This window comes from Sesamum indicum, linkage group LG6, assembly GCF_026168435.1.
Source record: "Sesamum indicum cultivar Baizhima isolate 11 linkage group LG6, ASM2616843v1, whole genome shotgun sequence".
NCBI classification, from domain to species: Eukaryota; Viridiplantae; Streptophyta; class Magnoliopsida; order Lamiales; family Pedaliaceae; genus Sesamum; species Sesamum indicum.
Window position 1 is genome coordinate 16903667 of NC_142662.1, and position 15634 is coordinate 16919300.

Here is a 15634-nt window from a genome sequence, read left to right on the forward strand (position 1 = left end):
CTAATTAATTAGCAGGCTTGTCTAATTAATAAATTGGATTCATTAATTAGTAGATATGGGCTAGAAATAATTTATTAGATTAATTATGCTTTGGGTTTAATTAATTAAGTGGATTAGATTCATTAATTAACTAAGTTTATTTGGGCTTAAGAATATTCAATTGGATTTAATATTTACTTGAATTTCTTCTGTTGGGTATTTTATTTAATTAGATTACATAATAAGTGCAACAGGCCAAGGAGTTGGACTCTATTTGAATGCATTGAAGCCCTAACCCCACGCTGACTTTTTTAGGTCAAATGTTGAATTTTTTTTTTTCCATTGTAGGGAGGGGCTCAAATTCAGCCAATGAGGATTGAAAAGGGACAAAAGTTGTCCACATTCAATGAATGTAGTGGTGGAGAAATTGTGTTAAGTTATTGGAAGACATGGAATAAGTGGTTTAGAAGATTAGGTTTTCCTTCATGTGATCTATGTTCTCTGTTGTTAAATGGTTGTTTAACTCCTGGAGGGAAAGATATGATTATGGTATTCACTTTGGATAGGAAAATTTTTTCCAAAAGTACATTTGCTTGCAGAATTTCACACATTTTCGTACTTTCACTTAGCACGTCTACTTCCAAGTCTCGTATTCATGGACTTGGTCCATTATTGACTTGTCACCAACCATTTTGAATTGGAGCCATTTGTCAACTACGCACTTCTTTCTGCCTGCATCATCGCCTCCATACCTTGTCTCTAACATATCCCAAATTTCTTTTGCACTCTTTTGATTGACAAGTAATAAAACAAATGGTTGGTTATATATGATTAAGTAGGTGACCTCTAATCATTTTGTTGTCATTGTCATATTTTAGCTTGGCTTCCTCGCCTTTTGGTTTGAGGAGTTGTGACTGGTGTTATGGCCCCGATAGAGATCTCTTGAAGCACTTTAGGTTCTGGTGGATTCATGAATAGCACGTAGTCAACACCTAGTTGTTCAAAGAAGATAAGGAGCATCTATGACCAACCTTTATAATTGGTCCCGTCGAGTGGTGCAAATTTTGAGTGATGGGGCAATGCTCTAGGAACAGAAACAACCATTAGTATATTAGCATTTTATTTTTGCTTTCAGATTGTTAGAAAAATAATCGATGTAGTTGTGCCGTGAAAAAGAACCACTGGTTTAAAAAGAAAAATTCCAGTACGATTGTGGTGCAATCATCACAATCAATTTGCTTCCTAAGGTTAACACAATCTCCCTAACATGTGCGCTCATAGTAGAGAGCTGAAACAACTACTTAGAGGATGTGTGGCTAAGCTTATAAGCTTTTCAAAACATCTTATAAGATGTTTCAGAGCTTATAAGCACAATAAATATATTTGACAAGTTTTTTTTTAAAGAGCTTATAAGATCTCAAAATAAGATATTTTAGATCTTATAAACTCTTTTAAAAAGAGATACATTTTCTAACTTTTTTTCAGAATATCTTATAAGCTCTATAAGATTAATATGTAATTAGACAAAAATATCATTACACATACAACCACTCTCTCTCTCTCTCGCACACAAATGAGTTATAAGATAAGAAATATTTACAAATGAATCAAATCAACTTTGATTATATAGTTTTGTGGGTACAAAATCTTTAGTTGAAATCTCTTATGTTTGACTACAAGTATGCAATTTTTGATTTTGATAACTTCAAAAGCGAGTAACTTGACATTTTAATTTATTTCAAAGTTGACTTGTGCCTTTAGTAATATTGCTTCTTCAAGGGTCTTTCGACTTATTCTCAAATTAAACGTTGTAAACTTGCAAAATGATAACTTTTGATTGAGATTTTTTTGTGGAATTAATACTTCGATCTTTGGCAAAGATTGACTTGCACTTCAATAGTTTGTGAGTTTCGCACCACAATCACCAATTAAACATTGAAATTTGATGATCTCCATGACGGTCCTCTTGTATTTGCCTTGGAAACTGTTGATCTCCTCGAATTTGGCTAAAATGGATTTGTCTTGAACATCGGGATATCCTTGAATTCGGCTAAAAAGGATCTTGAAATTTTTTCTGATTGTATCTTAGTTTGTGTCTTTTTTCGCTTGTCGAAAACTCCTCATATTTATAGTTGTACGACAGAAGACTTTATCATATTTATTTGGAGTGGAACAATTTGATTGGCCCTTCATAATTTATTTGACATTTATTTTCTTTACAATGTATAATGTAATTACTAAATCACAAACTTGCACTTGCTTAATTTGAAATATATGATTTTACTTGGCAAAAATATAATAATTTGATGGAAAAATTGCATAACACCCCCCTATGTTATGCTAAAATTGTACAAAACTTAGCTATGCTAAATCAATCACCATAAAAGACCACGTGAATTTTGAAACCTTGCAAAAAGTACCCCCTCAGCCAAGCCTGATAGAAGTGTTACACATGCGATTGAATTGAGAAGATGGATGTTTCTTTACCCACTTTCAGTTTTAACCATTATTTGTTGGTCTCATTACATATATCACTTAACATCCTCCCACAAATACATTACACCAAAATAGGGTCGAGCTGCTGCAAAATTAATTTTTTCTTTCAGGTGAAAGATGCTTCAAATTAATTATTTAATATTTTTTTATTTCGTTCAATAGTCGTTTATGATTTTATTTGCAGTTACTTTTGTAGGATGTCATTTGATTCTAGAAAATTCGCCTCTAAAGATGAAAAAATTGATTTACGATATAGAAATCCAAAGTGTTACTGTCAAAACAATGCCGCAATTAGAGTTGCAGGTCTAAGCAAAGAAAGTGAAGAAAAATTGCTTTATAATTATAGAACAAACGAATGTAACTTGTTTTTGTTAGTTGGATCCTGTTAGTATTTCTGAAAAATTCTCACAGCCAATGTCAATGCAGTTTGCTAAATTCAAAGAAGAGTTTCAATCCAGGCAGGTGAAAATGGAGGACAATTTTGCATAAGTACTATCTACATACAAGGATTTGGCATCTAATATCAAGAGACTTGAAGCAAATGAAAGAATGATGGAGGCATTTTTTTATAGTTCTTGTTGTTTTGCTTGTTGCAGTATTATTGAAGTAGTAACCTGTTGTATCTACTAATATGTTGCAATTCCGATGTTCTATTTTATAGTTGATTCACTGTAATATATTTAAAAAACACAGAAGTAGAAAAACAATAAAAATCAATCATTTAATTCATCCAAAATGTCAAATATGACAGCTGCAGTTTGTTAATAATTTCCTCATACAAAAGACAAAAATACTACATAAAATCCTTCACTGTAACATATCCTCAGTAATGCTAAAAGACTTGTGAGCACGTTAGCTTACAAAACACTTAAATAATGCCATATCATTTACAAAAGCTTTTGCTAAAAAAAAAAAAAAAGAACACAACCCTAAATATCAATCTCTCTTCCATGATGTATCTTATGTCTTGGATGACTTGACACTGGGCCCAACCTATACGAGGCAGAAATGCTCTTTAACTGGGAAGTCAAAGTTGGCTTGGTGGATAAGCAATATTCTCTTTGGAAACTGCTACTTTTGCTTGAACATTCCATCATATTTTGCATTTTTGTTGTTTTAGAAACTAGGGCTGGTTGTTTTCTTGTTCTTGGAGCCTGAAGCACTGACCTCTGTGAAAGCTGTAGACTCTGATGCATCTATAGAGGGGTCTGCGACTAGGAGTTTTGCAATGAGGGAAATTTTACATACTGTGAAAAAATCATTAAATAAGAAATAATTTTCAATACTTGTGCATTGTTGGTGGATGGTAGTTGTGTAGCTGCAAGCCTTTGTGCAGGTCATAGGGGCATCTGAATCCACAAGGGTTGATTAATTAACCTGAAATGGACATCCGAATCCACAAAGGAAAAGTATTATACATTCACCTACCTAAAATGCTGAAGTGAACTGTGTAGACTTTGGTGGCACAAAACATGGCCTTGATGTTATTGGTTGAGTAAAGAAGATTTTCTTAACTTGTGAAAAATTAAAGGCATCTGCAATAAGATGAATTAGTAGTATGACTACATCTTTTGATACATGATAAATGTATTAACCTATTTCATTCGTCCTTTATTGGGAACCTTGACTTGATGTCATGAACTAAGAGACTTGTGGCATTTGCAATAAGATAAGTTAGTAGTTTGACTACAGTTTTTAATACATGATAAATGTAACTGATCTACCTCATTTGTTCATGATTGAGAACCTTGAGTTGATGCCATGAAATGAGAGACTTGTGGTATCTGCAGGAAATGAATTTCAATCACATGTGCAAATTGAAAGTATTGTTTACATGAATACATACCGCATCTAGGGGATATATGCTCATTTTGTGACAATCCAGTTTGACTATTGGGACCAGGGATTTACACAAAAGAAACTTGTTAAAACCAAATTCAATTTGTATAAATTTAGATTAAAAACTCTGAAAAATTACCTCATTCAGGTTAATGGCAACACTTGGTTGAGTACATAGTGGGAATTTCTGTTGCATGTAATATTCCTGCTCCATCAGTTGGAACATTTTAATGCTGAAAAAAGATATAAAACTATATTCAGTGTCCATACATGTGAGAATATAGTTATTAACTTAATATATAACATGTCAATACCTGTGTTTCTCTTGAATTTGGATGGGGGAGGAGGGGTTTGCACAGCTTCTTTTTGTTGTGCCTTTTTCTGAGATAGATGCCACATATGTGTCTCAAGCCTTTCCTCGACACTCTTTCAATTTCTCTGATATCATTTGAATCCCTTCTTCTGACTTTTTTGGGTTTACCAACCTTTGACTTCACTGAAGGAGGAACCACTTTTCCAAGTGTTGATTCCTCAAAATCATGCGAACCAGGTACGAGTTTTATCATGTGAATGTAAACTGCTAAGTATGCCTCCTTTTTAGAGAATGTGTTTCACATAGTCTTCTATATTGAGTGTGTGGTAGCTGATTGCTGCAATTGCATGACAGCATGGATGTCCCACCACTTGGCTTTATTATTTTTAGGTTCAGGGTTAAGTGATCAAATTCTTCATTATAAGGGAAATATTGAATATGTTCATCTTGAGAGAATATATTAACCTGTATATCAACAACTAATAATGGGCCATGTTTCTCTTCAAAGTAAATTGGAATTACACTCAGGCCCTTAAAAGTCATTAGTAATTCTCTGATACTCACTTCCCCTTTCAATATCCTAATCCCATTATCTAAAGTGTATCTAGATAAACAATGATATGCTATAACATACATATTCAATAAATCCCTAAAATACAATCTTTCTCTATATACATTAGGGAACCACACTCTAATACCGCCTACATACTTAATTCTAGGCACCCATTCAATGGCTCCATCAACCCACACATCAAAATTAGCAAAATCAGCCCACACCATTTTTATAATTAAATATATCAAACAAAAAATATTTCCAACATACACAACTGGGTACAAAAATATAACCAGTACCATATCTATTCATATTTAAATCAAAACATAATAACTTTACAAAACATTGGGTCTTATTATATTTACAAGGTGTGGGGACAGAAGAACAACCTGCCCCACACCCTTTATCACATACAAAAATAATAAATTATTTAAATAATACAATTGAAAACATGCTGTTAAATAACAAATAAGAAAAGGGGTTGGGTGTAGGGACCAACACTGAAAGAATCCACTGTTCTAGGCATTCACTACATATTTATCAAATAATAATCAGTTGTTTGACATACACTGTGTACAAAAGTAATATACATAATCAATTATTTAATCAATAGCACCATTCAATACACTTTAAAATAACAAATAACAAAAGAGATTGGGTGTGGGGACCAACAGTGACACAAACCACTGTTCTAGGCTTTCACTACGCATTTACCAAACAACAATCCGTTGTTCAATACACAATAACGGGGTTGGGGTGTGGGGACCAATTGAGAAAGAATTCACTATTTTAGGCAAGAATACACATTTTACAAAATAGATTAAATCAACAAAATTGAAAAACATACCTTTTTGTACTCTTGTATTGTCCCACTTGTTCTTGTCGCCTCACTTTCAAAGCCAAAACTACTTCTATTCGTTGATTTTCTCCAAGAACAAACAGAACCATATTAGGCAAACTTTTGTAAAAAAATAACAAAAAAAAAGAAAAAAAGATTCTTACCATATTATAACGCAGGTTCTCACACTATTTTCTTCAACAAACTGCTTCGCATCATTCAATAGAATTCATTCTTCATCCTTAACTATTTAAAACATTGAAACAATAAGGATTTTGCAAGAAGAAAATCAAGAACGAACAGAGCCTAATCGCCTAAACCATAATCTGAATTCTCTCTCTCTCTCTCTCTCTCTCTTTTCTTTTTCAGTCAAAGTGGAAGTTCACCCTTTGTTTTTTACAACAGTTAGCCATAAGTGTAAAATTGGGCTTTTTATTATAAGTTAACGCCATTAAATTGGTCTAACGACAGTGGAAAATGAGCAAAGTTTAAAATTTCACAGAGTTTTTTTACCTATTTAATTAATAAGGATTTTTTGCCGAGTTTCGAGAACATGAGCTGTTTTTCTTAATTTGACATTTGATTGATAAAAAAATATATATTAATAAGAATTAGTTAACTGTTTACTTTATAAATTAAATTTGATTATATTCCAAAACATATATAGAAATTGATTATTTAATATGATATTATTCATGTGTCATAATTTGATTGCGTATAAAATTTAATTTGTACTAATATTAAAAAAATATGTTTGGTTTCACCTCGTAAACTAATCAGATTAAGTTAACATACAATTTTAAATGTGATGACGAATTTAAAATTAATTCGAATAGTAATTTATTTATTTGGTAAATTAGAACTAAAAATAATTTAAAATGAATTTCTGGTAATATTTATATTGGGGTTGGAAAACAAGTTTTCTGTGGGTAGTTGAGAGCCTCCGGAGCGAAATCGAGGCCTTGTCTTGTGTTCTTAGTGCTCACTCTCTCTCTCTCTCTCCCCCCGGCTCTGTCTCTTCTCTCTTTCAATCTACATACAAAAAGATGTAAGTTAAGGATTCTTCTGTATGAATCCTGGATCGTTTTAAGGTCCTCTGTGTTGAATTAAAGTACAATTTTGCAGAATCATCGATGTCTGTGTTCTTGTCGTGGTTTGCAGATTGGGTAGAGTCGTAAAACCCTTGATGTTGCTCGATTTGGACTGTTGAGGGTCTCGTTGTTGAATTAGGTGAGTTTTATCCTTGGATCTGGGTGTTATTAGCACGAATCGATTAGGGTTTTGAATTTCGCGGCTTTCGGGTGGAAGTTTTATTAGAATTGAAAAGTTAGGGTTTGGGTGAATGGCTTCGAATCCTCTTCCATTCCAGGTGGAGGATAACACTGATGAGGATTTTTTTGACAAATTAGTGAATGATGATGATGATGATGTGGACTTTAAAGTCGCCAACTCATTGGCATCTTCTGGCCCTAATTTGACGGATGGGAATGAATCCGATGAGGTTAAGGCCTTTGCAAATTTGAGTATCAATGAGTTTGAGAATAATGGTGAAGTTAATTTTGACGATATCAGCGGTAGTAACAAGAGAGTTGATGATTTAAGTGCGGAAGTGGAAACGGTTGCACAGATTAATAAAGTGAAAACCGTGGAGGAGATTGGAAAACCATTAGTTCCATCCAATTCGTCCGGCTTCGATAATTTGACTCTAAAACCAGGAAATGCCAATCCCAATGGTGCTGAAGTTTTGTCTGAGGGGGCAGTCGTGAGTAAAAGTACCGGTGAGGGTTTGTCTGATGTGACTAGTGGTGGATCAATTGCTCCTGGAGTTAAGGAAGTTGAATGGAGTGCATTTCATGCTGATTCAGCTCAGAATGATAGCAATGGATTTGGATCATATTCAGACTTTCTCAGCGAATTTGGAGGGGACAATGCTGGTGATGCATCAGGGATTATGGTGAGGGGAAGTTTGAATAATGGGCCAGAGGTTTCTATTGGGAATGATGTATATGGATCCACTTCCGCTGGCTACTCGAACAACTATGGGCTGTATAATGAGGCATATAATGATATTGCAGCAGATCAGAGCTCAAATATGCAGGATCTGAATAGCACTCAGTATTGGGAGAACCAGTATCCGGGTTGGAAGTATGATCCAAATACTGGAGAGTGGTATCAGGTTGATGGTTATGATGCAGCTGCAAGTGTGCAAGCAAATGTTGACTCTAATATATCTTCTACTTGGGGAGTGACAGACGGGCAGGCCGAGTTGTCTTATATGCAGCAAACTGCACAATCTGTCGTTGGGTCTGTGGCTAAGGCTGGTACAACAGAGAGTGTCACTAATTTGAATCAAGCGTCTCAGGCGAGTGATGCTACAGAATCCGCGACTAACTGGAACCTGGTTTCAGAAATGAGTAGCAACAGCAATGCGGTTCCATCAGACTGGAATCAAGCTTCTCATGACAATAATGGTTACCCACCTCATATGGTTTTTGATCCTCAGTATCCTGGCTGGTATTATGATACCATTGCCCAGGAATGGCGCACTTTGGAGTCATACCCTGCATCAGATCAGTCTACTGCCCAAGTTCAGGACCAAATTAACCAGGATGGATATGGAACATCGGATATGTTTTCTGCGAACAATGATCAGAGAACATACAGTGCACATAATCAAGGTAATAATTACGTTTCTCAAGGCTTTGGTAGCCAAGGTCAAGATATGAATGCCGGATCAGTCAGCAACTACAATCAACAGAGCTCCAGAATGTGGCTACCAGAAACTGTTGCCAGTAGTGAAGCTACTTTACCATACAGTGAAAACCACATAACCGAAAATCACTATGGCGAAAATGTTTCTGTGAGTGCTCATGGAAGTCAACAGATATCTGGGGTAAAAGGTTCATATTATGAGAATCTAAGTCGAGGTCAGAACGACTTTTCCATGGCTTCACATTCGGTTGGTCGGAACTTGGGTCCACATTTCAGCGATTCACAAATCAATCAAAATGACCAAAACCATTTTCTGAATGACTACTACAGCAATCAAAATCCACTCAACTTTTCACAGATTCAGAGTGCTCAAATCTCCTATGCTTCTGCTTCTGGAAGGTCGTCTGCTGGTCGTCCTGCACATGCTTTAGCTGCTTTTGGTTTTGGTGGGAAGCTCATTGTGATGAAACACAATAACACTTCTGAAAATATGAATTTTGGAAGTCAGGTCAGTGTCTGCACCTTGTCTTGTAGGTTTCTTTATAAACTTTGCCTATATCACATGCTTAAAATTTTCTGTTCTTTTGTGAAGAATCATGGCGGAGGCTCAATATCTGTCCTAAACCTAGTAGAAGTCATGAATACCAATATTGATACTTCAAACCATGGAATGGGTGTCAGCAATTATTTCCAGGCTCTGTGTCGGCAATCCCTTCCTGGTCCTCTTACCAGTGGAAGTGTTGGCAGTAAGGAGTTGAACAAATGGATTGATGAGAAAATGACAAATCTCGAGTCTGCTGATATGGACTACAGAAAAGCTGAAATTTTGAGATTGCTCCTATCGCTGCTTAAAATAGCCTGTCAGTATTATGGAAAACTTCGATCTCCTTATGGCACAGATGATGTATTGAAGGTAGACTTATTTTTTAGGTGAATGTAGTATTGGTTTACTTTATTACATAGAACTATTTGGACCGTATCCTCTTGTGCATATTTCATAATAAGTTTTCTGCTTCATAGTTGTGCTTGTTTCTTTGCATATTCTCATGGTTACTTACAAGCACAAACTTGTTTAACTGCTAATCTTGTGTAATTGTTATTGCAAGTTTATTATGTCATTTAGTGTTTACAACTTTTGGCATGTGATCTATCTTCTAATTTGAAATATGTTTTCCATGGAACAACACTGCAGAGAAAAAAACATAAAAGATTTATCATGATCTTTAGCGTCTGCACTGACAACTATCATAACAGACCAACTATTGTTTTCGCTTTATTCCTCTACTAATTTCGACAATGCAGTTTTGCGGAATGACCACTGTTGTGCATCAAAATGAACTTTCCATGGGGGCAGTTCCCTAGACAATCTGAAAATTTTATTGCCTGATCCTTGAGGTTGTAAAAGAATATTGCTATTAGAAAAAGTCACCGTATACTTGCACAATTTCAGGAGTGGGTATCACTCTGTTCCTACAACTATTATGCTTTTTGTGGAATTGGGTGCTTATACAATTGCTGCTTGGTTTAGATGATTGACGGATCTGGTTCTGTGTTTCTTCATTTGTTGTTCCACCAGGAAAGCGATGCTCCAGAATCAGCAGTTGCTAAACTGTTTGCATCTGCTAAAGGGAAAGGTTCGCAGTTTAGTCAATATGATGCTGTTGCCCAATGCTTGCAGCACCTGCCATCCGAAGAACAAATGCGGGTATTTGATGGTGTACCCTACAAATTTATTGCAGTTCTTTTGGCAATGTATCCATCTATAAGAAATGCATTTCATATTTTAGGTCACTGCTGCGGAGGTCCAAAATCTTCTTGTTTCTGGAAGAAAGAAAGATGCCTTACAGTGTGCGCAGGATGGTCAGTTGTGGGGTCCTGCCCTTGTTCTTGCTGCACAACTTGGTGATCAAGTTAGTTCCTAAAAAATGCCTCACCTCTCTGGTTGATGAAACAGATAGAGCCTTCTCTTCACCTATTTATATGCCTTTGTTATAACATTTTGCTAAAACAAACATATGCAGTTCTATGTTGAAACTGTCAAGCAAATGGCACTTCGCCAGTTGGTAGCAGGATCACCTTTGCGAACATTATGCCTTCTAATTGCTGGTCAACCAGCTGATGTGTTTTCAGCAGATAGCACAGCTATAAGCAGCATGCCTGGTGCTTTAAATATGCCTCAGCAACCAGCGCAGGTATGAAGTTAATGTTCATTCTCAATAAAAGCCTCTTGTGCTGCTGCTGTGTCCTTTTCTATAAGCAAGCAATTGTCCTATAATACTTGTTCCTAAGAGGGTTTCAGTGAGTTTGTTTTGTTATATATCAGTAGAGGATTTACTTGGAAGTTTTTTTCCATGTATATTTCTCTGTTCCCAGTTTCTATGTTTTATGAAGGTGCTGCTGAAAGTTTTATTAAGCTTGACGTCACTAGCTGTATATGTTTTTGTTGCTGTTTCACAGTTTAGTGCCAATTGTATGCTGGACGACTGGGAAGAAAATTTGGCGGTGATAACTGCAAATAGAACAAAGGATGATGAACTTGTGCTTATCCATCTTGGAGATTGTTTGTGGAAGGAAAGAAGTGATGTATGTTCTGGTTTATTTTTAGAAGTATTTCTTCCCTTACTCTTGGAAGTTCTTTCAATACTTACTAGCTTTTAAGTTGTTGGATTTCTGCATGGTGGTTGTCAGATAATTGCTGCTCACATATGCTATTTGGTTGCGGAAGCTACCTTTGAGCCATATTCAGACACTGCAAGATTGTGTCTTGTTGGTGCAGATCACTGGAAATACCCACGGACTTATGCAAGTCCAGAAGCAATTCAGGTTTGGGCCGAGTTATCACTTTGTCAAGCATTCGTTCTTCTAGTTTTCAAAACATCTAATCCACTTCCTAGGGCACTGGACAGTCACCCTGGAGGGACTCTACATAAATAAGGAAAGGGAAATAGAAGAACCATTTCATATAAGGGGATGATATGAGAATTAGAAATGTTTTCTCATGCACTGTCCGACTCTGTATTTCACATTCTCTCTTGCTTTCTGTTGAGTGCTTAGTATTACTCTTTCAGCATTCTCTCTTATGCATCACTTGTAAATTTAATGCTTCAAAGGCAATAATTCTCACTATAACTTTTGTACTCTGTATGCCTTAGTGTGTGAATATATTTTCTGTTAATTTTGGTCCATGGACTGGGCTCAAGTCCATTGTCCTTGGTAGCTGCCTCTGGCTACAGTTTCACTTTCAGAGGCATAAGATTGAAGCCTGTCATTCGGTGGGCCGAGCTGGGCTAGCCCGGCCCAGGATTGGGTTGAACCAATTAATGAATGGGCTGGGTTGGCCCAGGCTTGCTTGGGACTAGGCCGGTCCCAGGAATTTGGGGACCAACCCAGCCTAGGCCCATGACCACCTGGTCCTGAGCTGGTCTTGCTGGGCCATTTTTGAAATAAAAATAATGCATGACATATAAGTTTCATATATTCTCCAAAACTAACTAATTTAGTAGCTTTTTTATACTATTGAAACTCTAAAAATTATTATCATTATTGTTCTTGTTTTGCTTCTCAATTTTCAGTACTTAAATTTATTAAAAAGTCTTTGTTTATTTTTTTTCAAAGTTTATTTTGAATCCTTTTTGAATTCATCAATCTCTAAGTTTATTATTGTAAGCTTATTCGTCAAATTATTATTTGAGTTCATTATATAACTTAACTATTATTTTTTCTAGTTATGATTTTTGGGTGATTTAATTTAATTTTATTTCATGATACAACCATAAAGTTAAGCAATTGTTCAAAAGAAAACCTCTATTTTTCATTAAAAAAAATTAAATGAAATAGGCTCATTCGGGCCTGGATCGAGCCTCAACCAAGCCGGTTCATGGGCTGGGCTTGGGTCCATTTTCAAGGCCCAGGACCATCCCAGGACAGGTCATGAACAGTAGTGGGTTGATCTTGGCTTGACTTTTTCGGGCTGGTCTGTGCCAGTCCTGAGCCGGTCTGGCCCATTGTGCAGCCGGCCCATTGTGCACCTTGACCTGTAATAATTTCTTTTTAGTACACTGGTATGCACTCCCAACCACAAGTCAGTCATAGTTTTATGTTGTACTCTCGTATGAGCCTAAGCACATGATTGACCGTTGTATATTTTGACAGAGGACGGAGCTATACGAGTACTCGAAAGTGCTTGGAAACTCTCAGTTTGTGCTGCTCCCATTTCAACCATATAAGTTTGTATATGCACTCATGTTGGCAGAAGTTGGGAGGATGTCTGAGGCGTTAAAGTACTTATATTTGACCTTGATTATCCTTTTATGAATGTCAGAACATTGTTTCCTGCTGAGCATAATATTTTGATGTAGGTACTGTCAGGCAGTATCAAAATCTCTTAAAACCGGTCGAACGCCGGAAGTTGAGACTCTCAGACATTTAGCTTCATCTCTTGAGGAAAGGATCAAAGCTCATCAACAGGTATCTGTCTGTCTTCAGTTGAGTTTCTCTGGTGATTCAAAGATTCCTGTGACTAAACTTCTTGCTATGCAGGGAGGATTCTCCACAAACTTAGCACCCAAGGAATTTATTGGCAAACTGCTCAACCTTTTCGATAGCACTGCACATCGTGTTGTTGGGGGCCTGCCACCATCTGTACCAACAGCTGGTGGCACTTTGCATGGTAATGAGAATAATCACCAATCAGTTGGGCCTAGAGTATCAACTAGTCAATCAACAATGGCTATGTCATCATTAGTGCCTTCTCAATCCATGGAGCCTATAAGTGCGTGGTCAGCTGATGGCAACAGAATGGCTATGCATAGTAGAAGCGTTTCAGAACCCGACTTTGGAAGAAGTCCAATGCAGGTTTGCTTCAACCTAAATGCTTCATTGCCTGAGAAGGAGACCTGTTTGTAATGGTTTATTAATGTTTCATGCTACCACAAACAAATAACTAAGGTTTTTAACACGTGTAGGCTCAGCCTGAGTCATTGAGGGAATCAAGTTCCACAGGAAAGCAAGAGAAAGCATCAGCAGGCAGTACATCTCGCTTTGGTCGTCTTAGTTTTGGATCGCAACTGTTTCAGAAGACTGTTGGTTTAGTACTCAAACCCCGTCAAGGGCGCCAGGTAATTTGATAAGCACCTTGTTTTGACCCAAATATGACTTAATTGTGCTTTGTAATTTGAATTTAAAAGTTTTATTGCTTGGTTTCTCTTGGTTGCACTTTCATCTAGGCAAAACTGGGTGAAACAAATAAGTTTTACTACGATGAGAAACTCAAGAGATGGGTGGAGGAGGGTGCTGAACCTCCAGCAGAAGAAGCAGCTCTTCCACCACCTCCGACAACCGGCGTCTTTCAGAATGGAACTTCAGATTACAACCTAAAGAGCGCATTGCAAAGTGAAGCTTCTCATAGCAATGGAAGTCCCGAGTTCAAAACCCCAAGTTCGCAGGATAATAATTCCGGAATGCCACCCCTTCCTCCCATGACCAATCAATACTCAGCGCGTGGAAGGATGGGTGTCCGGTCTAGGTAAATTCAAGTATCACCTTTATGATTTCATGGTCCCTGACTGGATCATCTTTAATTTACATTGGCTGGTTAGAATTGACATGATTATTATATAATGATTCTTAAGTAAGAAGGGTCTGTGGGATCCTACTATATTTTTTTTTTCACCTTTTGCACTATTTACTTTCGGCATTACTGGTGTAGTTTGGGGGGTCAGTTATTTGTGATATTACTAACGCATGGACCAGGAATGCATTTCGACATCCTTTCAAACTATTACTCTGTCAAATGGCTTCCTGTGCTAATTGATTTTTGGTTGTCTGATACAGAATGCAAAAGCATGATTTGGTGCGGATACTTGCTGCACATTACATAGCACTAGCCATTTAGAATTTCCCTGTTTTCTGTGGCAGGTATGTTGATACCTTTAACCAAGGTGGTCGGAACACAGCAACAGCATTCCAGTCGCCTTCTGTTCCTTCCGTTAAAACAGCAAGTGGAGTCAACCCAAAATTCTTTGTGCCCACACCAGTATCTACTATCGAGCAGCCGGTTGACGGTCCTGTAAATAGCATGCAGAACACTTCGTCTAGTAATGAAAATCCTTCTATCTCTCCTCTACATGATTCATTTGAGTCGCCTGCTCCTCCATCTTCCACGACCATGCAAAGATTTGGGAGCATGAACAATCTCTCGCACAAGGAGGTGACTGATAGTGGTTCATTTCCTATACATTCCCGGCGCACTGCGTCATGGAGTGGAAGCTTGACTGATTCTTTGAGCCATCGTCCAAATAAAGCTGAATTAAAACCTCTGGGAGAGTTATTGAGTAGACAGCCATTGTCATCCACGCTAAACAACCCTTCCTTAGTTCACTCGGCAATGAATGGTGGCAGTTTTGGAGATGATCTACATGAAGTGGAACTGTGATATCCCGTGGGATGTAAATAACAAATTTTGCCGTACTTCCATAATCCTGCTCTAATCTCACAAATTGTCTGCATGGAGAAAGGATATCCAGATCTTTTCCTCTATTATCTTCTTCGTCCTAATGTGTCCCTTACATATAATTTTTCTCTTTTTACATTTGTACTTTAAATCTCAGCTGGTACTTAGTATACTGTATTTTATATAGAGATGCTCTGGTCATTGTGCAAAATGAACAGCATTCTGATCGCTTAAATGACGATAGTGCAAACTGTACAGTTCATTTGTTTATTTATTGAGGAACAGAATCAGAACATTACTGATAGAATAACGGTTGAATAAGAAATTTCTCTTTTGGGATTGAATTGAGAGATTGTGCGAGCAGATGGGTGATGGCGATACTCTTCTGTTTCTGCCTTATTTTCAGTCTTTATGGATTTGAGAAAAACAACTGTTGAGGGTGGGTTTGGTAAA

The 15634-nt window shown here is 36.9% G+C and overlaps 1 protein-coding gene across 2 annotated transcripts; it reads left to right on the top strand.

Moving 5' to 3' along the window:
• Positions 1–6927: 6927 nt before the first annotated feature.
• On the top strand, positions 6928–15525 carry LOC105164334 (protein transport protein SEC16B homolog). Of its 2 annotated transcripts, XM_020694911.2 has the most exons (14): positions 6928–7066; positions 7180–9238; positions 9323–9643; positions 10307–10435; positions 10518–10640; positions 10752–10922; positions 11188–11313; positions 11419–11553; positions 12883–13010; positions 13089–13197; positions 13270–13584; positions 13695–13847; positions 13956–14254; positions 14647–15525. In XM_020694911.2, the coding sequence occupies exons 2-14, from the start codon at positions 7361–7363 to the stop codon at positions 15161–15163; spliced, it is 4404 nt and encodes a 1467-aa protein (XP_020550570.1). In that variant the 5' UTR covers positions 6928–7066; positions 7180–7360; the 3' UTR covers positions 15164–15525. The 2 variants fall into 2 exon arrangements, with proteins under 2 accessions (XP_020550570.1, XP_011081258.1); XM_011082956.3 differs by having other exon boundaries at positions 6931–9238.
• The last annotated feature ends 109 nt before the right edge of the window (positions 15526–15634 follow it).

What these genes read in the sequence shown, in the direction of transcription:
- LOC105164334 (XM_020694911.2), top strand. Translation starts at nt 7,361, where the DNA reads ATGGCTTCGAATCCTCTTCCATTCCAGGTGGAGGATAACACTGATGAG. An exon ending in ATATGAATTTTGGAAGTCAG is followed by an intron (nt 9,239 to 9,322) that starts GTCAGTGTCTGC and finishes TCTTTTGTGAAG; the next exon opens with AATCATGGCGGAGGCTCAAT. An exon ending in GGATCAAAGCTCATCAACAG is followed by an intron (nt 13,198 to 13,269) that starts GTATCTGTCTGT and finishes CTTGCTATGCAG; the next exon opens with GGAGGATTCTCCACAAACTT.